Source organism: Archocentrus centrarchus, chromosome 12, assembly GCF_007364275.1.
Source record: "Archocentrus centrarchus isolate MPI-CPG fArcCen1 chromosome 12, fArcCen1, whole genome shotgun sequence".
In the NCBI taxonomy this organism is placed as follows: domain Eukaryota; kingdom Metazoa; phylum Chordata; class Actinopteri; order Cichliformes; family Cichlidae; genus Archocentrus; species Archocentrus centrarchus.
Genome location: NC_044357.1, coordinates 25,360,278 through 25,386,605, shown reverse-complemented (window position 1 = coordinate 25,386,605; position 26,328 = coordinate 25,360,278). Strand labels below are relative to the sequence as shown.

General features: G+C 44.2%; 2 protein-coding genes across 7 annotated transcripts in view; both read left to right on the top strand.

Annotated features, from left to right (window-relative positions):
• The window catches only part of LOC115789469 (leukemia inhibitory factor receptor-like), a 36,604-nt gene extending 24,468 nt beyond the window's left edge, over positions 1-12,136 (top strand). For all 5 annotated transcript variants that reach the window (XM_030742901.1, XM_030742900.1, XM_030742902.1 and 2 more), the window contains 14 exons: positions 75-225; positions 317-586; positions 1,589-1,715; positions 2,007-2,143; positions 2,225-2,370; positions 2,772-2,925; positions 3,009-3,070; positions 3,341-3,563; positions 4,574-4,759; positions 4,848-4,949; positions 5,036-5,191; positions 7,674-7,802; positions 7,893-7,986; positions 8,977-12,136. In XM_030742901.1, coding sequence (XP_030598761.1) covers positions 75-225; positions 317-586; positions 1,589-1,715; positions 2,007-2,143; positions 2,225-2,370; positions 2,772-2,925; positions 3,009-3,070; positions 3,341-3,563; positions 4,574-4,759; positions 4,848-4,949; positions 5,036-5,191; positions 7,674-7,802; positions 7,893-7,986; position 8,977 — 1,938 coding nt within the window. In that variant the 3' untranslated portion in view covers positions 8,978-12,136. The remainder of the gene's footprint in view (positions 1-74; positions 226-316; positions 587-1,588; positions 1,716-2,006; positions 2,144-2,224; positions 2,371-2,771; positions 2,926-3,008; positions 3,071-3,340; positions 3,564-4,573; positions 4,760-4,847; positions 4,950-5,035; positions 5,192-7,673; positions 7,803-7,892; positions 7,987-8,976) is intronic.
• A 2,101-nt stretch (positions 12,137-14,237) lies between these two features.
• Positions 14,238-25,538, top strand: june (JunE proto-oncogene, AP-1 transcription factor subunit). 2 transcript variants are annotated; one of them, XM_030742307.1, is made up of 2 exons: positions 14,238-14,338; positions 20,668-25,538. In XM_030742307.1, exon 2 carries the CDS (start codon positions 20,795-20,797, stop codon positions 21,839-21,841), a length of 1,047 nt encoding a protein of 348 aa, XP_030598167.1. In that variant the 5' UTR covers positions 14,238-14,338; positions 20,668-20,794; the 3' UTR covers positions 21,842-25,538. The 2 variants fall into 2 exon arrangements, with proteins under 2 accessions (XP_030598167.1, XP_030598168.1); XM_030742308.1 differs by lacking the exon at positions 14,238-14,338 and adding an exon at positions 14,366-14,609.
• The last annotated feature ends 790 nt before the right edge of the window (positions 25,539-26,328 follow it).

Here is a 26,328-nt window from a genome sequence, read left to right as displayed (position 1 = left end):
TAACTATGATCCTCACGCCTGGAGCCTCCAAACAATAAAACTGTTCCTCTGATTTGTTCCTGAAAATGTTGTAGGATGAAGTTGCTGTGACACCTGCACAGATGGGATCGACTCATTCCTGGAAATGGACTTCCTATTTGCCGCTGCAGTGCGCTTCCCATTCAGTCCGGCTCAGGTCCCAATACAACAACCAATCGAGCCCATGGATGCAGAAGACTCTTCCTGGTTAATATTTAGCTCAAATCATTGTATATTTTCATCACTCTTATGCATTCTACAGTCGTGCTTATTTTGTCTTATAATTGTACAATTGCAGGGATACAAGAACAGGATATCAGAATTTTTCCAGAGGACCAAATACGTGAAGTGAACAGCACAGTGACCTTCTGCTGCATTGTGCCAAAGGGGAAAAGTTTCAGTAGAATGTATCTAAAGCGGTATGAAGGCACCATTATAAACACTAAAAAGATCAGTGAACATGTGCACACCCTGACTGTGCATCTGGACCAAGAATCAGAAAACTGGAGCGATGTAATATGTAATACAACAACAGGAAACAGCAGTGGAGTCTGTTTCCACGCCGGCTGTAAGTTTGAAGCACAGAGCTGTGAAAAAGTCTTTGCCACCTTCCTGATGTCTTAGTTTTTTGCATATTTGTCACATTTGCATGTTTCAGATCAAACAAAGATAACCCGAGTAAATATAAAATGCAGTTTTTAAATGATGGTTTCATTTATTAAAGGGAACAAAGCTGCTCAGCTCTTTAAGAACTGAAAGAACTGCAGTGAAGCGTTGGGGGAGAGCTGGCAGTGAGTCTCTCTCATGACTGTGGAGGAACTTTGTCCCACTGGTCTTTGCAGAGCTGTTTGAATCCAGCCTTATTGGAGGGATTTCCAGCATGAACGGCCTGTTTAAGGTCAAAGCATCTCAATCTGATTTAAGGCCACGCTTTGACTCAGCCACTCCAAAACCTTCATTTGGTTCTTGTGAGCCAGTCGAGGTGGACCTGCTGGTGATCGTTGTCCTGCTGGATAACCCGAGTGCTCTTGAGCTTCATGTCACAAACTGATGGCCGGAAGTTCTCCTTCAGGATTTCCTGCTAGAGAGCAGAATTGATGGTTCCAACAGTTATAGCAGCCCAGACATCACACTCCCAGCACCACGTCTGACTGTTGGTGTGATGTCCCAGGCAGGACGCAGGAGACACAACTGAACTGAAAAAGCAGCTTTAATGTAGCAGCCTTTGTTTGTAGGTTTCCAAAACATGAGAAACTAAATATAATATAATCCAGGTCTGCAGTAATCAGGCCTGTGGTTAGTCTGGTAGGTCTGAACAGCTTCTTATGCCTTAAATAAATGACATTATCTAAAAAGTGCATTTTGTGTCTACTCGGATTATCTTTGTGTAATATTAAAACTGATTTGCTGATCACATTTATGTGTGACACATATGCAACAAAAATAAGGAATCAGGTAGGGGCAGACACTTTTTCACAGCACTGGAACACTTGAAATGTTTTTGTCACATGTATCTAGTAAATAAATGCTGGTGCTTCTGTTTGTTTCTCGGCATTTGCCATAAATTTAGACCCCCCTGGAGAAAGTGATCTTCAGTGTGAAACCCGGGATCTGGACTCCATCGACTGTGTGTGGAATGTTGGAAAGAAAACAAATGAATATCCCTTAATAGCTCGAAAATATCATCTAGAAGGAAGGTGAGATTGAACCCAAACACCCCGATACAACCGTCAGCTCCAGTATGGGAGCAAAGAAAGGCTCCCAGGACGCGAGCCTTAGAAATAAGTAAATAAATAAGATGTAATCTGAGTACTGCTCACAACTACAGTCATGGTAAAAACTAAGCACACCCACCGTCAGTTCTAAGGGTTTATGTGTAAAGACATAATGAGAAATGTAGTGCCTTTCTTTGCGTCCATTCTGGATGTGCAGTCCTGCTGACCTGTGTTTACTTTGTGTGAAATATATATTTTGTTTTTACATTTTAGGCTATGCAATGATGTTAAATCAGGTAAATGCTCACAAAAACTGCCGGTGGAGGCTGGTGAGAGGAACTGGACCTTAACTGTAGAAAATCCGCTGGGGAAGTTGGAGCTCCATGACACGGCAGACTTGACCAGAAGAGGTACTGCTGAGGAAAAGATTAGTGTAAAATCATTCTTTTTAATCCTTAAAATCAGCTGATTGTTGTGGTCTCTCGTTTCAGTACACATGCTCGCTCCACAGGACGTGGTGGCTTCGACTGTGAATGCCAGAAACCTCAGCCTGAAATGGAGCTGGACCGTGCAGAAGTACAGTCACCTCAACCTCACATGCCAAGTAGACGTCAGAGATCGAGAAGCTAATGCCACAGTGAGTAGATTAAAAAAGGAAGCTGAGGCTGTTATGAATCATCGTAGGGGAGACCAAGGAGTGCAAAAGGCTTATTTAAAGAGGAAAGTGGAAAGAAAAGGTAATGCTTTTGTGAAGAGGGTTTACAGGAGGCGAGTGGAGATGATCTGCAGGGAGAATCCATGTTAGGAAACAGGGCCAGCTGCAGCACTGATGCTGAGGGGAGCAGTACGGGGAAGGAAGGGGAGCTTACTTGACACACTTCTCCCTAAATTCACTGACTAGATGAAGCCACTCCAAACAGCTGGGAGAGGAAACAAACTCCAGCCTGGCCCCCAATCCTAACAGAAGCATCAGCTTTTCAAAGTAAAAGTCTTCACTGAACTCAGCTTGCATAATTCTTGTCCTTGTGGTGTTTCCAGACTGAAAACTTTGGAGTCGGCCTCACGGCTGCAGTTATCAACAGCTTGAGACCTTTCTGGGACTATAACGTGAGGGTCCGATGTGGAACAGCACAGCATTTCTGGAAATGGGGGGATTGGAGTCCAAGTGTCACAATCCGCACAAAGCGTGATGGTAAGTATTTATTTATTTTAAAAAGCAAACAGACTTTTACACAAAACTGAGACAGATGTTATTTCTGTCCGTTTCCATCACAGTTCCAGATGCTCTCGATGTGTGGATGAAGGTGAAGGATGACCGGACTGTGATCACCTGGAAGGTGAGCCCAAGCTGCCCTTTACAGAGCTTTTATAAGGTCAGGGTTTGTAAACGATGGGGGACTGACTCCCTTTTGGAGGCAGCCTCAAGTGGTCACTAGAGGAACTGCAGCTTTTGGTGCTTCCATGTTGGTTTCATTTTTTAGCCCTACGAGTTGATGTTTACTTATAACTGAGCTATAAAGAAGCAATTACAGTTAGAAAGTGATATCACTGTTTCCCTAGTTGCACCGTTCCTGGTAAACTAAAGTCTTGATGTTACGTCTCCACAGAAGCCACTGGCCAGTCAGAGCCATGGAGACATCTTGGGCTACGAAGTAGCCTGGGCAAAGACCAAAGAGAAAAATCAACCAAACAAAACTGAAGTGCCCAGCAGCAATTACAGTCTTGCACTCCAGCTGGACCCCAGTGAGGACTACACCATCATGGTCACAGCTAGGAACATAAACGGCAGCTCCCTCCCGTCGACCATCACCGTTCCTCGCCGCAATCCAGGTATGAAGCTCACAGAGACCCTACATTATAGATGAGTCCACCCCGACTAAGGTTCGATTTTCTCTGAGACCTCTCTGACGCCTCTGAGCAAAGAGCTGTCCCCACAAAGGCAGAATTTAGAAAACCACTTTTCATTCACAAATCACAAAGCTTCCGCTTATCCTGGTCAGGGTCGCGGGGGGGCTGGAGCCTATCCCAGCTGTCATAGGGCAAGAGGCAGGGTACACCCTGAACAGGTCGCCAGCCTGTCGCAGGGCCAACACAGAGAGACGAACAACCTTTCACACTCACATTCACACTGTCATTCACACCTATGGGCAATTTAGAATAGCCAATTAACCTAACCCCAGTAAGTGCATGTCTTTGGAATGTGGGAGGAAACCGGAGTACCCGGAGGAAACCCACGCAAGCACGGGGAGAACATGCAAACTCCACACAGAGAGAGGGAGGGGCCTGGGCCAAGGTGGAATCGAACCCAGGCCTTCCAGATGGTATTCTATCTGTGAGGCAACAGTGCTAACCACTGCGCCACCGTGCTGCACAAATCATTGGGATCAATAGGATTATAGATATTTGGTCATATCTTCTGGGTGTTTAAAGGTCTTAATGTATAAAAGATGATGTTTAATTTGTAAATTATGGTTGCGTTAGAGTCAAAAAACACAACAAAGCAGGGTATGATTTAGGGCAGACCTACCCTGTGAGTGACAAGGCTCTAACATTCACAGGAAGGTCTTTAACTACAATCAAGCCTGTAAAAAATCTAAAGGTTTAAGTGCATTCATTGATCTGATGCCTTCTATCAAAAACAAGAACATTTCTGGGAGAATTTAGTTATTCTACAGCTCCATTCATTCTGGATGGGTTTGTGAGTGATCCCTGTGAAACTGGAAGTCCTGAGAGCAAGACAAACAAAACGATTGCATCAGGTCTTCGAAACAGGACGCCACAGACTAATGGACGAGGTCACAGTGGAGTGTGTAGTAAAATCTAACTTTAAGGAGTCTTAGTTTCAGATAAACCCAAGGTGAACACCTCTTGGATCAATGGCAGCAATGGTGGCTTCACCCTGTCCTGGTCTCACAGTCCTGATGCTACCTGCGGCTACATCGTGGACTGGTGTCCAGCCTTCGGCGATTGCACCGTGGAGTGGCTGAAAGTGCCTCCTAATAGGACTAATGCCAGAATACTTTCAGGTATGTCCTCATCTCTGCCTACAGAACTGTTGCACATATGCAGATCCCATTTGCTTCTGTTTCAGCGCAGCTCCTTTTGCTATTCCAGAGAACTTTAAAGATGGACTGAGGTACCTGCTGTCCATCTCTGCCTGCACCGAGGGAGCGCCGATGCTGCTCCACAGAAGAGAGGGCTACATCAGAGAGACCAGTAAGACTGAATTAATAGATTTCTCACATAATGTGATGGTGCCATATCTTTCAGCATTGTGTTTCATGTGTGTCACATCTGTGCAGAAATTGAGGGCGAGCTGTTTAAACTGCATGTCGATCCGAAGGTCTCGGATGTTGAGGTATCCTGGGACCCCATACCTCTGGAAAAGCAGACCGCTGCCATCCAAGGATATGTTCTCTACTACTACGACAGCGGGAGCATTTTTAACATGAGCACAGGTACGGTGTGAAGGTGTACTCTGAGAGCGATGGACCATCTCAGTTGCTCTCTTAGCTGAAGCTTGGTCCGTTTTTAGTCTTCTTCCTGCCATACGATGGCCTGTCGAGGAGCCTCAGCATGAACTTTCATTGGGATCAATTTAAAACTCATCCAGCATCTTCCCATCATCTTTATCTCTCAGTGATGCTTCAGGATTAGTTTGAGTGGGAAATGAAAGTGTATATGGAAATGGAAATAATGCCCCCTATTGGTGCAAGTGTAAAAAATACAAGTGGCCTTTTTTGTGTCTTAGTAGATTTTAGCAAAATATGGCTGTGATCAGATAAAATTTAAAATGATAAGTTTAAATCAATACAAACTAGATAAGATAAGATAAGATAGTGTTTATTTGTCACATGCACAGTTATACACAGTACAATGCACAGTGAAATGTATTTTGTACCTGCAACCATATATACACACACATATAAATAAGAAGAATAAAAAAAAAAAAGTAATTCACACTATACACTATACTCTATATACTATACACTATACACACTTTTATAAATTATAATATTTACATTGTGCAATAATGGTCCAGTTAGGGCTCAGAGTTGAGCAGACGGATGGCTTGTGGGTAAAAACTCTTCTTCAACCTTTCAGTCTTAGTCCTCAGGCAGCGGTAACGCCGGCCTGATGGGAGCAGGGAGAAGAGAGTGTCCGGGGTGGCTGGGCTGTTTTAGGATCTTCATGGCCCTCAGCCTGCACTGCTTGGTGTAAATGTCCTGCAGGTTGGGGAGGGTGGTTCTGATGGTCCGTTCAGCTGAACGAACCACCCTTTTTAGGGCCATGAAGTCCTGCTTGGTGCAGTTTCCCATCCAGGTGGTGATGCTCCCACGCATGATGCTCTCGATGGTGCAGGTGTAAAAGTTCCTGAGCACCTTGAGTGGGAGCTTGAAGTCTCTCAGCCGCCTGAGGAGGTAGAGACGCTGTCTGGCCTTCTTCACAGTGATGTTTATGTGATAAGTCCAGGACAGGTCCTGTGAGATGGTCACTCCCAGGTATTTGAAAGTGTCCACTCTTTCCACCTCAGCACCACTGATGACAAGTGGATGGTAGTCCCTCTGCTGCTTCCTGCTGAAGTCCACGATCAGTTCCTTCGTTTTGCTGACGTTGAGCAGGAGGTGGTTCTCCTGGCACCAGTTCTCCAGGCGGGAGACCTCTCTCCTGTAGGCTGTCTCCTCATTGTGAGAGATTAGTCCCACAACAGCAGTGTCGTCAGCAAACTTGATGATGACGTTGGACTCTGACGTGGCCTCGCAGTCATGGGTGTACAGTGAGTACAGCAGAGGGCTGAGCACACAGCCTTGGGGGGATCCGGTGTTGAGGGTGAGGGAGGATGAGGTGAGGTGACCCACTCGTACCACCTGTGGTCTGCTGGTCAGGAAGCTGTGAACCCACCTGCACAGGGATGGGCCCAGGCCCAGGTCCAGCAGCTTAGAGACCAGCCTGGAGGGAACTATGGTGTTGAATGCTGAGCTGTAATCTACAAACAGCACTCTCACATAGTTCCCCTTACCAGTGTCTATGTGTGAAAGGGTCTTGTGGAGGAGGAAGGATATGGCGTCGTCTGTGGATCTGTCTGGCCGGTATGCAAACTGTAGTGGGTCGAGGGTGGTGGGCAGTGAGGAGGTGATGAATGTCTTGATGAGTCTCTCAAAACACTTCATCACCACAGAGGTGAGTGCTATGGGCCTGAAGTCATTGGGGCTGCTGGGGTGTGGTTTCTTTGGGACTATGATGGACTTTTTAAAGCAGGTGGGAATCACACACAGTTTCAGTGAGAGGTTGAATATCACTGTAAACACAGGTGCCAGCTGGTCAGCGCAGGTCTTAAGGACACGTCCACTAATACCGTCTGGTCCAGCCGCTTTCCTGGTGTTTACACGTCTAAACGCCCTCCTCACGTCGCGCTCCGTCACAGTGAGTGTCTCCGCCCCTCCGGCCGGGAGCGCAGCGGGCTGTCGGCTTCCCGACTCAAAGCGCGCAAAGAAGATGTTGAGTTCATCAGCCAGAGAAGCGTCGGCACTCACCGGGTGTGTGTGTGGTGCTTTGTAGTCCGTGATGGTGCGTAGTCCCTGCCACAGTCCCCTGGGGTCAGACTGTTGTAGTTGCTGTTCCAGTCTGCGGCCGTAGCGATGTTTAGCCTAAATGAAATGAAATGAAATTGGTGAAAAAAAGTCTGAAAATGATGTCACCATTCTGAGACACCAAATTTCAGTTTTGAGGTTTAAACTGAAGCATCTTTCAAACTTTGTTTACAAATTTAACACAAAAAAGACTTAATCACACTTAAGTCCTTTTCCTACAAAGTCCCGATTTTGTTTCTCTACACAGAACGATTCACTTCAGTCTGAATCAGTTAGCTCCCAGTGTTGCTTGATGATCGTAAAGATGAGTTTATTTTGGAATAACGGCGTTCGCTCTGTCTCGATGTAGAGAATCCCGAAGCCACCAGACTGACTGCAAAGAACCTGAACATCAGTACGTACACCTTCACGCTGACGGCTCAAACAGCACTTGGACTTTGTGGCAATTCATCCACCAGCATCACCTTGAATCCCTCAGGTAGGTTGCTTCTTTCCCCTTACAGAATATTTTCTTCAGTAAGACTGTCAACGATTTGATTTACTCATCCCGGCTCATTGTTGTCACCAGCTGACAACTTGATCATGCTGATCTTGATATCCCTGGTAGCAGTTTTTATTGTTCTGTCCACCATCACCATCCTCTGCTACAAACACTGGGCGTGGTAAGCAATGCACATTTACTTTCTCTCTTTTGTTTCCAAATCTTTGCCTGGCATTTATGTTGATGCATTCTTTCACCCAACAGCATGGAGGTCAACAATGAGATAATGGCTTTTGCATCTAAACTCTTCATTTATATAAATATATAACATCCCCCAACCGCCCACCCCTAGTACCATCGCAGCCCCATGGTGGGCCACGGCCCACACTTTGGGAACCACTGCTGTAAACCAATAAACCCTCCAAAGTGTTTCCTGTGATTTGGAGAGAAACAGATTATCCTGAAAACAAAGTGCCGTGAAGATCTGTGACCTGCTGTGATGAGGATGATGATGATTCATAATGAGTAGTGAACACTAGAGGGAGCTAGAGTATCACTCGTGTGCTCAGACGTCCTTTCTGCAGGACTGCACAGCATTTTTATTCCTTGTCCTCTTGTCCCACATCTTGAGTGGTTCTGCAGGACACACACTCTTCTAAAGTCTGTCTTTGACCCAGAGGGAAGGATTTTTATTATAGTCAGAGGAGGATACCTGTCTAATGCCGTGATCATCAGGGACTTAGTTACACGTCACTGAAAAGTCCCACACTTTGCTGAATATGACGTAAAGAAAATGACACTGCAGTATATTCAGAGAAACTGAGTTTTTATACTTTTTTTAGTTATTTTTTAAATTTAACACAGAGAGGAAAATATGGATGAAGTGTGTCATAGATAAAAATAGCTAAAATTGTCAGATATAGTTTAAAAATAAATGTTGATTTATGAATACATCTAAACTAAACCCCAGAGTATCTGGGAGTATATGAAGATTATTGCATGAGACCAAAAGAAGAAACTTAAGCTTCCTGTAATGAAGTTTATGCATAAGTTCAATGATGAAGCTCTGTAATCACTCCTCTGTCTGGCTGCTATCATTGCAAAGATGACATCACTGCTCTGGTCCAATCATCTCTCTGCTCGCATACTTACCTGTCATTCTCATTTGCAGATTCACTCATGCAGCCCACCTCCTCCCCATCTCTACCTCACCAACACACTCAGTGCTCCATCTCAAGTCTCCATCTTTGTCTTCACCACCACACTAGCATCAAGGCTCCGGGGGGGTCCCGGTCTGATTCCTGTTGCTGCCATCCTGCTTTGATGGACCATCGGAGTCTAATCGCCTAATAGCTTAACTGAATTCTGTATATCAATAAATCTCGTTCAATTCGTCCTAATCATCTCTCCTTAGTGAACTGTATTTACTTAGCAAGAGAGCTGGAAATGTGTCCTGCACATGCTAAATTTTTATTTAGCATGTGCAGGAATAAGAACAGGCTCAACAGCTACAGCTCTGTCAGCATCCACAGTTTCATTTTAAGCTTTAATACAGCTCAAACGAGTGAGCTGAGTAAAAACTCCTCCTGTGAACAGTTTTTAAAAAAGGTCAAACTATTGATAGAGACCAAAACGTTTCTTTGTATCAGGCTGTAAACACGTTTATTTTTGCTGTAAATTTAGACTTTTTAACATGGGAGTCTAGGAGAACTCACTTTTTGGAGCCACCCTCTAGTGGACATTAGATGAACTGCAGTTTTTCCACACTGGTACGCCGGCTCGTTTTTATTGGCCTCATTATCATCAGTTGCACAGTCACCCCCACCTCCTCCAGGTCATCTCTAAGTGAGCCGAGCTCCCTCCTATGCTGGAACATGTCCAGTCACCTTTGAACCCGTAAACTTTTGGCCACCACGGTACGTGCTGAAAGGTCCCCCGCACAGATCTTTCCACTCAGTGTTCCATACAGTAATGAAGCCTGGAGCTTTTATGTGGTTGTTATGTTTTTGTATTTGAAACATGTGCGGATTAAAGTGGCTCTCTGTTTTGGATGTTTCACAATCAACGTCATTTCAAATATGAGGAGTTAACCCTTCCAGCCCCCTCTCCTCCCCCCTCGCCTCCTCTCCGGTCTCCTGCACCGTCTGATGTCATCACGCCTGTTTGCTCAGATGATGTCATGCTCCCTGATCGTTTTCAGATGTTTCTGAGTTTTTTCTCCCCCCATTACATTCCAGTGAACTCGACCCGAGCAGCCAACTGTCCTCAGAGGGAAATCAGTTTCACTCAGTGCTCTTCGTGTTTTCTCCAACTTTCTGGAGGGTTTTGGTCCCCGCGTGACCAGCAGATACTCCAGGAAGTCCCCGCATAATCTTTCAAAAGCAGCAAATTAAATGAAGTGCATCCCTTAGACTTAGACCACACTCTGTGGCGCCTTCATCACGCCATCATGTTCGGTTAGTCATATGTGGAAACTGGGGTCGACCCGGGGTCATCATTGAGGTAAAAGTTTAGGTCCCTTCCACGCTTCGCCTGCTTAAAAACCAACAGGAAGTGACTGTAGGTTTAGTCACTGTGGTCAAATCTTACTTTTACATCCTTTCTGAGGTCAGGATGACTACATAACATGCGCTGCTGTATTATAATTATAATATCTGAACCTCTTAAATCTCTTCACCAACAAATATCAAATTTTAATAAGAAAAATGCTAAAACACTGAAACTAATCAGAACGTAACTAAAACTAAAAACTGTGACAGCTTACACCGACTCCTTCACATCACTGTGGAGGAAGTCTGGTCTGCTCTTCTTTGCATGCTGTTTCAGTTCGGCCACATTGGAGGGTTTTCAAGCATCTCAATCTGATTTAAGTCCAGACTTCGGCCACTCCAAAACCTTCATTCTGGTGTCTTTGAGGCATTCAGAGGTGGACCGGCCGGTGTGTTTCAGATCGTGGTCCTGCTGCATAACTGATGTGCTCTTGAGCTTCAGTGTTCTCCTTCAGGAATTCATGGTTCCATCATTTTCAGCAAAGCAGCCCCAGACCATCACACTCGCACCTCCATGTCTGATGTTCTTTATGAACCCCTGCGTTAGTTTCTGCAGATGTAACGGGACTCAAACCTTCTAGAAAGTTCAGCTTCTGTCTCGTCGGTCCACAGAATATTTTCCCAGAAGTCTCGGGGATCATCCAGATGTTTGTTGGCAGATGTGAGACAAGCCTTTGTGTTCTTGTTGGTCAGCAGTGGTTTGCTCCCATGAAGGCCATCTTTGAATCATGAACTCTGACCTTAACTGAGCCAAGTGAGGCCTGCAGTTCTTTAGATGTTCTGGGTTCTTCTGTGACCTCCTGGATGAGTCCTCAATGTTCTTGGAGTAATTTTGGTAGGCAGCTGCTCCTGGGAAGGTTCCCCACTGTTCCAAATGTTCTCCATGTGTGAACCATGGATCTCACCGTGGTTCTCTGGAGTCCCAAAGCGTCAGAAATGTCTCTGTAACCCTTTCAGACTGATAGATGTCACTGACTTTGTTCCTCACCATTTAAAACCTGCATCTTATCTTTGTTGTTTGATCAGTGACAGAGATAAATATTTAAATCCACAGTAAACATTTGTGTTATAAAATGTTCTGTATGTGTGTGTCTGCTGCTCCACCTACGGTAAGAACAGCACTTACTCTGCCTGCCAAAGTAAACACACTGATCTGTCCTCACACACACACACACACAGGCTGAATATTTTGAGGATCAATCGTGTTTACGTATCAACAGAAACAGATTAAAGCAGAATTTGATCATATTTCGTATGACTGCTGGTCCTGTGTTTGTTCCCACTGAGCTCAGAGGGATCTTTGAGGGATCTTTCAGACTGATTTTCCTGGCAGAGTGAAGAATTCTTTAAAATTACATTTAGACCTGCATGGAGGGGGATACAATTACATAATGTTAAAAATAAATTAAAGGGGAAATCAACAGTTCAAGCAGCTCGCTGTCTTTGTGATTGCAGACTTGCTTACTTTCCAAAATTAAATTATGGATAAATGACCGAAATGCAAAATAAACACACTTGGATACTGAGAGCTTACCTGAAAATGTTAGAAACATGTAATTCTTCCAAAGGCTGCTGAGCTGAAAATAAATAATCTATGAAGACGTACCATAGGGTGGCTAATTCAGGGGTGTCAAACATGCGGCCCGTGGCCTAGAACTGGCCCAGCAAAGGGTCAAATCTGACCCACTTCCTGGGTTTTGGGCTATGTTCACACTGCAGCCTGAAGTGACCCAATTCAGATTTTTTTTTTGCCTTTATGCGACCTGTATCCGATCTTTTCATGCCAGTCTGAACAATACATCAGATTTTTTCAAATGCGACCCAGGCCACTTGGATATGTGGTCCTAAATCCGATATGTATCCGATCTTTTCAAATGCGACCTGCGTCTGTACAGCCAGGTCGCATTTATCCGACCTGCACGTCATTGATACTCGACAAACGTCACTATTCTGCATTTCGTTACGCGGACGCAGGAAGGAAAACAAACTTCCTTCCGCAAACATTGAGCGTGCTCGGTACGTGTAACGTTATCGTGTCCAATACTGTGCATGCGGGACACTTTTAGGTTCGTTTGCAGTTCACACACAGATCACATCCAAGTCGCATATATTTGGAAATGTGAATGACCACGCAAAAAAAAAAATCGGATTTCACAAAAAAATCGGAATTGGTTCACTTCAGGCTGCAGTGTGAACGTAGCCTTGGTTTCATGTGAAAATGACAGAAAAAACAAGCATTTTTTTTTTTTTTACTAAAACAAACTGAAACAAACACAGAGACGTGATTTTCTTAAGAAAACAAAATCAGAACATGCACGGCTATTTGGACATATTAGTTTACTTTCATAGGTAAATATGATGCACCGGGCCCACCGGTGATCACATCGGTCTGTATGAACTAAAATGAGTTTGCTCTAAAAGACGAACGTAGCCATAATCACGTCCCCATTTTGATGTTAATGTTTGAATGTCAGAAGTGACTGTTTGTATTTGTGATGCTAACGATGTCAACGTTAAAATGTGGAAGCTGCTGAAACTCCCCGTACAGTTGGGAGGAGGGGGGGGGGTCACGAGGGTAAATCTGCTGTAGAGGCTGAAACTAAAAAGCGCTGTCTCACAGTCTACCCCCAGTTAGTAAAATAGTTGCTGCTTAATATTTCTGAACACAAGAGTTTTAATCTGAGCACTCATATGTACTGATCTGTATCCATGTGCACAGGTCATTGAATAATTTCCTACTTTTAAAGGCTGGAGGGGTTTGATTTCACTCCACAGACTTCTACGCTTTAATCAAACTACTTAATTAAGGCCAGTAATTGAACACTAACGAGTCAGGTTTAGTAGAAAGATGATGTTTGTGTCACCTGTTGCCAATAACTGTAACTCTTCACAGAGTGGTGTCAGCAGTTTATGAAATAAAGCTTTTTTTACCTGACCAGTCTCCCACGTGCACTAATTTACATCCACGTGTACAAAATTAACATTTCCTACTTTGAAAAAGTCCTCGTTTAGAGTTGGAATCATTTCACATTCACAGACCCAACTTTGAATCGTAAACATCATTTATATTATTCTAAATGTTATTAATTTAAAATATGTTACTTTGTTTTTAGACAAAGATCGCGGTTTGGGTTCAAGTGTCACGGTTGCCACTTCTTTCAAGGATCTGCTGCCATGATCAAACTATCCCGGACGTGCTGCAGAAATATTCTTTTTGGATGACTAATTTGTGCTGACGGTCCCTAAAATATGTGTGTATGAACACGAACCAAACAAACCAACACGTGGGGGTTTTTTTTTTTACTTTTTCACCTTTTCTGACCGGTGTGGTCGATCAAAGCCGCCGTCCTGTATTTAAACCAAGTTGTTAATTTTAATTAATAAAAGCTACTTTCAGTGGCTTCAGTGTCACTGCAGCTCACTCCATACCAACCCCTTCAACGTCCTCATGTGAACCTCTTCTTTCCTTTTACAAGTGTCACCTTTCTGCATGTGGACATTAGTGCATGAGTGAGATGACAGATCAACCACGAGATAATGTCGGGAAATCTGAGGCGCTGGTATAATGTCAAAATGAGGTCCAGAAACGTTCCCGTCCTGAGAGCAGCGTGGAGATAAAACAGCTTCCTGTTTCCGGCTGTAATCATCTTTATTTCTGCTCATTTTAACACGTGAGTCTGCGGGGCTGGCTCAGGAGCAGTCTGCCTCCAGTGGACGTTAGAGGAACTGCAGTTTTATTTTGTGTTTGAGTTTAACAGTTTGTGAGCTACAAATTTAAACCTTTTATCAGGGTTAATATGAGACTCACATGCTGTCCGTGTGAAACATGTGAGTGTATGGACGCAGGAGCCGCTGGAGCAGAGATGAGGAGCGCAGAGCGTCAGAGTGAGTCACTTTCTGATGGAGAGACTCTTCAGCCTCTCTCTCTCTCTCTGAGTCAGTCTCTCTGCTCTCGGACGGCTCAGCAGCTCTCCGCGTCTCTCTGTGAGTATCAGCCTTTATCAAACAGCACTCCCGCTGCCAGCCTCGTCATGACGGACTTTTTTAGATGAGACTGAGCCGCGGTCGGTTAGGATGATGGTGATGAGGAGGAGGATGATGATGGTAGTGTTAATGATGCCTCGCGCTGGTTTCTGAAGTTAACGGAACTTCACCTGATGAAGTCCTGAGAGGAGAGGACTGAGAGTCACGGTGCTGAGAGGCAGAAAACTACCTGTTATTAATTATTGTTTACACAGCAGTGACGATGATGAAGGTATTTGAGCTTCATATTACCGAGCTCCGCTCTGATGTAACGTTTCTCTGCTCATCGGTATTTATCACTGTCACCTTTACTGTAACATTAGGCGGTGTTTTAATGCTGCAGCGGGTTAGTTCATAACTCATTTTCTGTGTGTAAAATCTTAATTTCCTGCTCTCAGAATAGCAGAACAGGCGGAGAAGCAGAGATCGATGTTATGTTACCATCTGAGGGATTTATGATAATACGAACATGTTGGCTCATAAATAAGAAGAAATGCTGATGCTGGAGGTCATTCAGAAAGCAGTTTGTCCACCAGAGGGCAGTGGTTTCCAGTGGCCCTGCAATAACATTAATAATAATAATAATAATAATAATAACAACATCTGCTACTGCGTCGGCTGAATTGAGAGTGATTGGGTCATTGGACACACACACACACACACACACACACACACACACACACACACACACACACACACAGAGTTCTGTAACACTGAGTGGGTCCTTTTCTATTTAAGGTGGAATGAAGAAGTTCATGTTTGTGTACAGTGTCTAACCCCCTCCTTGAGTAAATCTGGGGGGTTGGGACAGTGCGGTCTGTATTTAAAGTTGTATCTAATTTATTTCCCTGTTAATAACGACTGCTGTTCGTTTTAAAGCTTTATTTCCAGCTTGTAGGGGCTCTGATCTGAAAGCTTAAATACGATGGTCTGATTTAGGGTTTGGATCGGGGGTGTCAAACATGTGATTTCTGTTCTATTTTATTACCTTTTTGAGCAAATATAGAGTCACATCATTGTATTATACTGAGCTTTTTCACAGATTTTTTCCTCATTAAGCATAAACCGCTCCCTGTTTGTTTGGTCATAGCTTTTTTAGCCACTGTGTGTGTTTAATGTTTTGGCTGCTGGCACACAGGAAGCTCCGGGATAAATGAAGTCGATCTCATGTTGTTTGTGCTGTTGTTGCACTGAAGGTGGTCAGAGGTGTGTTTATGTCGCTGCAGTTCTGTGAAGGACGTCTGCGGCCTCATCAGGGTGGTTGTTAAACAAGTACAGTAAGATTAATAAGACAACCAGTCATATATGCACATATCCACCAATCAGACACCCTCATGGTTCACAGGTGGATGTGGACATAAATGTTCTTTCCCTCTGAAAGCAGCCGACGTCCAGGTTTCTAAACGCTGCAGGGAAAGTGTCTCACTTTATTTACTGAGACAAGAAAGAGTTAAATATGTGTGGATGGGAGGAAGCATGGAAACGCTGATGTTTTCCAGTGGATTCCCAGCTCGTACAGTGGAATAACTGCCTGGATTGTGTTGGAGCTCCTTTGAAACAGACATGCGGAGCTAAAAAATGGCGCCCACTCACATGAAAGTGGAACTAAAACTGGTCACATGGAGCACGAGCTGACACGGATTTTGTGGCCACAGAGACAAACTGGCAGCGAGCGTGGACGGCGGTCCGGCTCTGGAGTTAGAAGTTAGGGGCGGTGCATCCTAACAGACGTAGAAGATGGGCGTGGCAGCCTCGCACCACCTGCTGCTTTCTGGACAGTGTGCTCTTGAATGAAGTATTTAAACTGTCCTGTGAGACGTTATAGAAAGGTGCAGAGACAACACCGCCTCAGGCTACGTATGGATGACGTCTTCAGCCCTGTCCACACCTGCGCAGGTGTTGTGGAAAACATAGTTGTTGTGTGTATTTCAGCTTTTTGTCCTCAGGTGAAAGGATTTTGGAAAACTCCTCATAGAGAAGATCTGCTGTTTTTCTGGGCTTCTGATCAGCCAACATTTCCGCCCGGTCAGGGTCGTGTTTTCATGTTGATGGGAAATTAATTTTAATAAAAACAAGTAGAAATGCACATGTGGGCGGAGCCCTAACATATCACAGGGCACGCGACAGGACTAAGCTGTCCTTATTCTGAACTATGTGATGTACAGGGGGAGGCAAAATGACCTCTGATACATTTGGAGGTTGAGGGGTCGGTGATGGAGGAAATCCTTCCAGCGCATCATTCCTAATGATCTCGTTTGGAGTCGCTTCAGGAATGAAAACTCTGCCAAATCAAACATGTGGAGCTGCCTGCTGTGTCGACCCCTTGTGGCAGGAGAGCTCCTGAAAGCAGCTTTAATTTCTTTATACATCATGAATTTAAGCTTGGCGTAGGCTCTGAAAACAGCTGGGTAATGCTCAGTGTCCACCAACACAAACAAACAAGCTGCTTCTTCATATAATTATATTTAAAGACTTAAATTTAAACTAAATATTTCCAGATAATAAAAACTAAACTGAAATTTAATTATCATTAAACACAACATGTGAGGTTGAGCCAAAGAAGCACTGGGCTGGTGCGTCCATTCAGTTTCTTCTGCTCATCCAGTTCACCACAGGGCGAGGGGGGGGGGGGGGGGGGGGGGGTACACCTGGACAGGTCGCCAGCCTGTCTCGCAGGGCTAACGCAGAGAGACACAACCATTCACACCTGTGGGCAATTTATAGTCACCAGGTAACCTAACCCAACTACCTGCGTGTCTTTGGACTCAGGGAGAACATGTAAACTCCACACAGAACGGTGAATTCAAACCCAGGACCTACTTGCTGTGAGGCAGCAGGGCTAACCACAGCTCCACCGTGCTACTCAGTAAATTACATTTTTGTCACAGACACTAAATAAAGACCTCAATTTGCATCCATGAACACAGGCTGGAGGATCCAAGCCTGTGAGGGGTTCACCACCTGCTGTAAAAACAGCACCATCTTAATGATCTATTCTAAACTGTTCAGAGCTGTTTAGGAGAAGCCAGGACTGCAGTGATGTTCACTTTTTCTGCCTCGCCTGAGTCACGGTTGCTGTTCCTTTATTTCAGGTTAAGAGCTGCAGGAATGTCAGATTTACACTTTAAAACAGCCGTTTGTCTCTGTAAGCTTCACATTCATCCTGCTGGGCTGATGTTACTCACCTGAGCTCACATGATTACCTGTGTGCAGCCTGTGATTGTCAGACTAACCTCTACCTGATGTTTTCACCCTCTCCTGTGCTGAAATCCTCCTCACACGTGACCCTCACGGCTCTTTGTTCCCTACTCTGAGGGGGTTTCTCTAATTTCTCAATATGCTGCTCTGATTAAATTATAAGGAAGCAAATATGGAGGTGACGGTGGACCTGAGCCCAATCAGGCGTCTCGCCTCGTGGTCGGTTTCGTCATCACGCGACACTCACTGCGTCTTTACTGTCGAGGTTAAAGGATGTTTTTGTGTTCATGAAGAGGATTCAGGAAGACAGTGAAGCCTGTGGGTGTGGTTTATTTGTTGCTCCATGTAGCTTCAATGTAACCACTGCGTTTCCTAAATTACACAATATTTTCAGATCCAAGTTTCTCTTCTTTAGAGGAGTTTTATATCATTCTATCATAGGAGGTTAAAGCTTCAGCAACACTTTTAATATAGAAAATAATTTTAATCTTTGACCCACACAAAAAAGGTATATATATATATAATATATATAATAATATATATTTATATATATATATATATATATATATATATATATATATCTTCCGTATTTAATATAAAATCATTTAAAAGTGCACAGTATATTCTGTCAACCACACTATGATCAGTAATGCGGTGCTCACTGCAGGATCGTCCTCCATGTCTGCTCTGATGGAGGATCTCTGAGCTTATTTTCCTTCCGGAGGGTGCGTCCACCCACCAACATTCCCAGAGTTCTCAGGTCTCTCCTGAGTTTCAAAACCATCTCCCAGAAAAATCCCATCATTTCATTGTGACATTATTTCAATTGTTGCATCCTCACAAAAAATCCACCCAGTACTTATATATTCAGCCCATCTGTGAACCCAACCTGTCAACCCTAAACTCAGTCCCACAGCAGTTTATGAAATAGCCCCAGACTTTAATCTAATGACACGGATTCTTGTCAGTCCCATCTCACTGACTCAGGACCTGGCTTCCTGAGTCAGTAACTTAGAAGATAAAATATGAAAAGACTTTGTTTACCCTAAAATGTGGAGAAATGCTGTCACAGCAGCCAAAATACTAACAACAATTAGAATAACTCACACAACAATACTGCAAAAACATTCACTTTCACCAGAATCACTTCACACAAATCCTGGATTTTCAAACCTAAACGCTGGCGTGTGTTTGTCACGTGTGCAGGAAGGAGGAGGAGACTGCCGGTGCATTTATGAGACTTCACTGGGCGTTAAGGGTCAGTAAATATCTGTTTACAGCATCAACGATTCATGCAGTGACCATCATGTTAGGATTGAACTTTCCACTTTGGCATCTGCTCCTCTGCATCAGTCCATCACAGGGTAACAGTTCTTCAGGCCTAACCAGCAGGAAGACACGGACGGCGGCTAGTTTAAGCTGCAGCTCCGGCCTCTGTAGGGAACTCTGGAGACTCAGGCATGTGTTTGACTCTCAGTAATGTTTTCTGAGAGGACTCTGTATCTCTTATTCAGCTAGCTGTAGCTTTCACACTGAAACAGCCTGTTGGTGTCTTACTGAAAAGTGTGGATTAGGATCAGGATCGTCCTCCAAATGTGGACGTTTAAAAGTGGAACTGCTGTCTCACTGACAGGCGTCCATCCTGTCCACTCATATTCTCCCTTCCTGCTGGAGAGATGAGCCGGTGTAACTCCTGCCTTTGTGGCTCTGGAGGTAGAGCAGGTCATCTACTAATTAGAAGATCGGTGGTTCGATCCCCATCTGCTCCAAAGCACCCTTTGGCAAGATACCGAACCCCAAGTTGCTCTCGATGTGTTCATCGGAGTGTGAGTGTAAATCTTAGACAGTGCTTACATGAATGTGTGTGAGCAGGTGAATGAGACATGCTGTGTAAAGCACTTAGAGTAGAAAAGCTAAAGAAGCAGGCCGTTTACCATAAACGTACGCTCGTCACACAAAGCAACAGCTCGTTAGGCAGCAGGTCCAGCTCTGGGTTTCACAGCCTGTTGTTAAAGGTTAGAAACATGTCAGCAGGTTATGGTGTGAAGTGGAAAGCACTTAATTACCATTTACAGGATCTGAGTCACTGTCAGTCATGTTTTCATGATGGTGCAGCGCTGTGAACGTCTGTCCTCCAGTGTAGCCTCTCCTGAAGGAGCTAATAAAGCTCTCAGATACTTCAGGGTTAGCTAGCTCAGTGAGAAACCTTCCAAGGAAAACCTGAGAGTGTGGGACACACTGGCCAGGTCACTGATGATGGCTCCCAGTGTCCTTTTCATCCCATCTTTGGATGCTCTCCAACTCCACCCTGTTGGACTGCAGCTGGCAGTGGTGGTCTTCATTCTGCTCTGCTGGGAGTCAGTCTAACTAGAACCTGCAACAGGTGGAGAAGCCAAGCTCACAAAGGCTGCAGAGCAGAACAAGGACGACCGGCTACAGTCCAAGATGGAGCAGCTGGAGTTACTCTGCAGGATCAGAGAATTATTGCAACCTCATTAAGAATAATAAGAATAAAGGTGCCAAATATTTAATTTGTGTGCCTTTAATTTCTCTGTAAAATTAATCTGTTTTGGTTTTTGGTTGATGATTTTGCAGATCATCCAAATGGAAATGAAAGTTTCCTCTAAAATCTAAAATATTTATCTAAAATAAATATTTACTGAGAATAATCAGAGCTGTAGAAACTCCAGGCTAAGCTGGAGGTCAGTTTGGAAACTGTGTATATCTTTAACAGAGAGCCAGTGTTATTGTAACCATGTAGAACAACATTTTATTTGAACATATAATAACGTAACGCTGAGTCAGGCTGTTGCTGCTGCTAAACCAGAGAGCAGAGAAAAGTCTAAAATGATGACTGAATAAAAATGAAGACATGAATGCAGAAAGATATTTGATGTCATGATAAGACATCTCTGAAACAGAAAGGATGGACAGCATGATTGTCCAATCAGAGCTCCTTCAGCCTGACCTCAGGGTGAAGTTAGCCCACACTCAGAGCAGTAGACTGAGTTTGTTTACACATCAGTGTTCTTCTTCTTCTTCTTGTTCTGGTCCTCCTCCTCCTCTCACACACATGTCTCTTCCTCCTTCAGGGACTCGGCTTCTTCTCTTCGTCCTGCCTTCATCCTCCAGCCGCAGACGTCAGTGGAACGTTTCAATCCGCTCTCACATTCAGGTTAATCTGATTATGAAGATTTCCCCCGAGGTGCCTCTCTGTCAATGACGGCCAAGATGGAGACTCCTTTCTACCACGACGACTCCCCCGCCATGCCCGGCTTCAATCAGATTGCCGAATACGAGCGCTACTCGGGAAACAAGATGCTGATGAGTAAGAAGGCCATGTCAATGGCAGGAAGTCATCACTTCCCCAGTGGTGGTGGAGCAGGAGGGAGGGTTGGGAACCCCAACAACCTGGGGCTGCCAAACAACAGCTCGTTGATGACATCGGCGGCGTCCTCTGTGGCATCCTCAGGGGACATGAACCTGCTGAAACTGGCGTCCCCTGACCTGGAGCACCTAATCATTCAGTCCAACCAGGGGCTGGTCACCACCAGCCCGGTGCCAAACTCCACCAACCCCTTCATGTACCGTAACCAGGCCACCAACGAGCAAGAGGGATTTGCCGACGGCTTCGTCAAGGCACTGGCAGACCTTCACAAGCAGAACCAGCTGGTTGGAGGTGGGCCCATGTCCCCACCTTCATCCTCCAGCATCTCCCTGCAGGCGTCCTACCAGAGGAACCTGATGTCAGGTGGAGATATGCCCATCTACACCAACCTCAGCAGCTACAACCCGGGCCAGATGCCATACTCCGGAGGGCAGATGGCATACGGCGGAGGCTCAGGCCACGGTGGTGGTGGAGCTCCTCAGCCCCACCCTCGAGGTCTGGACGCCCCGCAGACCGTCCCTGAGGTGCCTCACCCTCCAGGGGACCCCACCTCGCCACCGTCCCTCTCGCCAATTGACCTGGAGACGCAGGAGCGGATCAAAGCGGAACGCAAGAAACTCCGCAACCGCATCGCCGCATCCAAGTGCCGCAAGCGGAAGCTGGAGCGCATCTCGCGGCTGGAGGAGAAGGTGAAGGTCCTGAAGAGCCAGAACTCGGACCTGGCCTCCACCGCCGCCATGCTGCGGGAGCAGGTCGCTCAGCTAAAACAGAAGGTCATGAGTCACGTCACCAACGGCTGCCAGATTTCTGTGAGCTCGTCGGCTGCCAGCAAGGCCGGAGGAGGTGGAGGCACCGGCAGCGAGGACTCCAGCTGCTGAGGAGGCGGGACGTCAGGAGAACATGCCAAGAGGCTGTTTACTTTTATGATTTTGCTTGTGCTTTCAGTCGGAGCGAGCAGAGAGCAAGCAGCTCGTGTCATCGATGCCTCAACAGGAAAGGTGGATGTTTAACGGCATTTACAGTCCCCGTGAACTGTCAGTCACCCAGCCAGAGGGGGCGGAGCTTTACAGAGGAGTCCGGAGAGGGAGGGACGCGATCGAGTTCGGATTACTTTTTAAAGAACATCTGACGACATTTGAGACTGAAAGAGCTCAGATCTGACACACTGTGGAACAAAGTGTCAGGGTTCCACGTTCAGGAACCGCTCGCCACATTTTTCAGATGTCATCAGATGTCGGCTGACACACCGCACAGGAAATCATTATTTTTCGTTCTCTAAAAACATATTTAAGATTTTACAGATGGAGCAAATTATATGTTTTAAAAAAGTTTCTGCAGTGTGAAAAGATTTCTCATAACATCAAAATACACAAATTAAACTCTTTCATGTAATCAGATTACTTTTAGTTACAGAGTAAGAAATGTAACTGTGATATCAAGTTCAGATAAAGGATGAAGAGATCATTTAATCTTTATTTTAATCCAGTCAATTTAACATGATCTGTGCTGCGTTTGTTTTGTAATCTGATTACTTTAATCTCTTTACTTTGGTGTAACTAAAGCTCCACTCCGGCCTGCACACTCACTCCTGTTTCTGGATGTTTTTTAATGTTTTGGGAGAGAAATAAAGTTTAAAGTTGCATTTTTATTGGGAGCAACACTGGCATCACAGATATCTGTTTGATAAAAGCTCACGAGCTGTTTGAAATTCATGACAACCACCAACTGTGGCAGAAATGTCATCCTATATCTAGGCGTGCACATTTTGGATGATCTCACTAGGAAATTAAACATGTCTGACCAAGTATGAGTCTTAAATTATGCATACATGTTTTTGTGCATAAATATTTTTTCCTGTTAGCAGTGGTGTAATGCTTGTGTTTCAGTCACATCTCTCAGATCGGCCTCTCCCCGCCCGCCCATCGGGGTCTGCAGTCTCTCGACCTGCACGGCACTGTGCAGCAGTCAGTGGCTCCTGTACTTTTGACCCACATTTATAATTTTCTCTCTCTTTGTGAAGATAAAAGATCATGTTCAGCAATCGTGGATCTATAAAATAAAAGTTTAGAGTCCCTTCAATGTTAGCTCATTGCAGTTAAAACTCAGAACGACCCTAAACAAGCGCCTCAGCTCATAAACTGAGTCTTCAGAGGTCAAGTCTGAAGGTCGTTTTCTCATTCACTCCTATAGGACTAGAAGCCCAGAGGAGTCGCCCCCTGGTGGCTGTTAGAAAGAATACATTTTTAGGACATTTCCATGTTGGCTGCAGTTTTCAAAGCTACATCCAGCTTTTATTCTCTCTACAAGAAGCAGTTTCTGTTTCCTAGGCTGGAAATAACTGTGATCTTACTGATTTTGAAAATTCAAGAGTCTCATGGCTCCAGACGGACAAACACGAGCATGCAAGTTTTGGTGCTTGGATCCACTTTTGAAAGATTGTCACAGAGTTTTCGTGTTTGGTAAAATCTGCATTTGATTTAAGTTGAAATTTGTAAAATTTTGGTTTTGCAAAGGGAATCCAAATCATTTCAATCTTTCTATTTTCAAGTTTACTTTGTGTCACCGCGTGCAAACAATCCTGAGTGGAGAGAATTTCACTTTTTTAATAGTTAAGGTGTTTGATTGCTTTCTTTTCTGCAGCAGGATAAACAATATCTGACATTATAAAGAGGAATTGTTTCATATCTGTTTTATACTCATTAATAATAATGTGCAACAAGAAAATTAGTGTTGACTAATATCCATTATTCTGATGTTGTTATTCATTTACTTTTTCTGTGCTATAAAAATAATGATTCATGTAAGTGAATTTATTTCATGCATTTGTTAGCAGGTCATATGGAAGCCCATTGATGCCAGAAAAATATTTGCACCACATAATTAGAATGAAAACTTTGTCGTGTTTTTAAATTTTTGTCATAGAAAGAATTTCATCTCTTTTATCGCCGGGTTGAAATGGGCCTCCACGGAGACAAATACATCCGACGCTGCTCCTGCGGATGCAGGAATTTGTAAGCATTTATTTCTGATTAAATTCAAGGTCAACCGGACATTTCTAAATATGATAAAAAAATACAGGCAGGAAAATCCACACAGAACTGTGCAGTTATAAAAAATAATGCTCTTTAAATTGTGTATGTTTCTAAAGAGGTCACTGCAGAAGTTGTAGAGGTACAGTGGAGATAAGAAAGGTGGCTTCTTGAGGTCCCTGGAAATGCGGCGTTACTTCAGGCACCTTAGAAACGCAACCAGTGGCAAGCTTTAAAAATTAGCTGTAGCTAGAAGTCCTTAACACATTTATCCTTGGAAATGTTACAGATGTCCTTAAGGACCTAGTGATGGAAGTCTGGAGGATGGTAATTGTCCTACAGAGTTCCTGAGTACCTTGTGGAAATTGGTAATGTCTCTTGGGATCTTTCTGGGCACTTTCAGGGGAGCTCTGAGGTCCTGGAGGGGCCTCCTGACATCCTTCTTGTAAAGGTACTAGAAAGAATTGTGGAGGACCTTGGGGGGGGGGCTACAGGTTGTAAAGTACTTGAGGACCTGGTAGATGCCTGTACCAGCGGCGTCATGAGGTGCTAGGAGAGGTTGGTAAGGTCCCTGAGGATCTTCCTGAGATCTTTAAAGAAAGTTATGATGTACTAATGAGGCATCCTGAAAGCCTTAATGGGGATATGAAGGTACTAAACAGTATTCTGGTGGACCTTGAGGGGCTTTTGCAGGTCCTTAAGGACACTGTACAGGTCCTTGAAAATTTCATCGATGTTCTTGAAGATATTTGAGGATAATGGCAACATCCTTGATAAGTTGCTGAGATCACTGATTACATACGGTCTCTGAGGGGGTTCCTGAGGTCCTTGGAGAGGTTGATGAGGTCCTTGTGAACCTTCCTGAGGTCTTTGATGGCTTTCCAGAGGACTTTAAGGGGACACTTCATGGGTCCATCAATGGGCCAAACTTTCATAAGCTGATTTATGACAATCAGTTTCAAAGACATAAAGAATATGCTCCACATTTTGTGTCATATCTGAGGGAACATTGTTGGCTGATAACTGCACATGTTGCTGTGGATTTTCTGAGTTTTGGGTGAAGGTGACAGAGTGGGCTTTTCATCTCTCCATACAGTTGTTGTTTATCAGTGTGCTGGTTGTTCCAGACTAATCAACCTTTTCTATTTCAGACTCTATTTTGCACTGACTTTACTGTCCAGTCAACATCTGCATCATGCTTACAAACTGCAGCTGTCAGACAGATTAAAACAATATTTACTGCCCGCAGATGGTTTCAGTTAAACTTGATGTTTTGTGTTTGACGAATCAAATATACTGTTGGCGCGCGTTGAGCAAATATTTATTTTTTTGAACTTGAACGAGGCTTTTGATGCCTCTAATGATTCTATTTTTGTACAAATGTATAAAAGTTGCTGTTATTAATATACTGAAACGTGTGTATGTACGATCTGATTTGTTCAGCCTCTTCGTGTCTATTTATTATGACTCTCTTTTGTGTTTATTTCTCTTCACTTTGTTCTGCTGTTCAGATGTTTGTGTCAATACACCAGTGATGAAATATTCACCCGCTGCTGCTTTCCTCTTTTTTATTGTCATTTCACAGCTGTGAATTTAGAGATTGTCTTGTGAGAGTGATAAAGCATGTCACCCTGCTTTTATGCAGATGTCCTAATTTTCACACAATTATAAAATCTGTTGAAATGTAGAGTGAGTGTTGAGACTGTCGGGGACTTCAGGGACATTTTATTTTTTTGGTTTCATGTTGAGAAATTCGGGGAAATTTGCACAGATGGTTCCTTATTGAGACGCTTCCCAGTTTTGTTTTACTGTATATTGAGATATTTGAGAGAAGCAGAAGAATGAAACAGGCTGAACTCCATTTTTTGGATGTTTCTACAAAGAAGCGTTGCAGGGACCGTTCAGTCACGGATCCCAGAAATAACTGAAAGTGCAAAAAGCAAATATGTTTAAAGGAAACTGTGACAGGATTAGATTTTATACAAATACAGCGAGGTAAAGTTGAAGTTATAATATCTGTGAATCTTTCATAGAAAAATTCTGCTTGTAGTCCAAAATCTCCATATTGTGGCTCCATTATAATTCATATAATCTGTGGTTGTTTGGAGGAACTCACAGAACTTGGGTAAGGCTTAAAAAATTGTCTTGTGGTCTTGTACAGGAAATAGACTCTTAGAACCCCACAGCCCTGTGAAGGATCTCAGGAGGCTGCCAGCAACTTCATAACTCCTCATATCAAGAAGATCCCAAAGGATTTTACAGACCTCTTTGAGGACCTCAGAAACCCATCTGACATGCACTCAAAGAACTCTGTGATAGTTAAGGACCTTTACAGG

Bases quoted from the DNA above. Each gene is read 5' to 3' on its own strand.
- june (XM_030742307.1), top strand. From the start codon at position 20,795: ATGACGGCCAAGATGGAGACTCCTTTCTACCACGACGACTCCCCCGCC.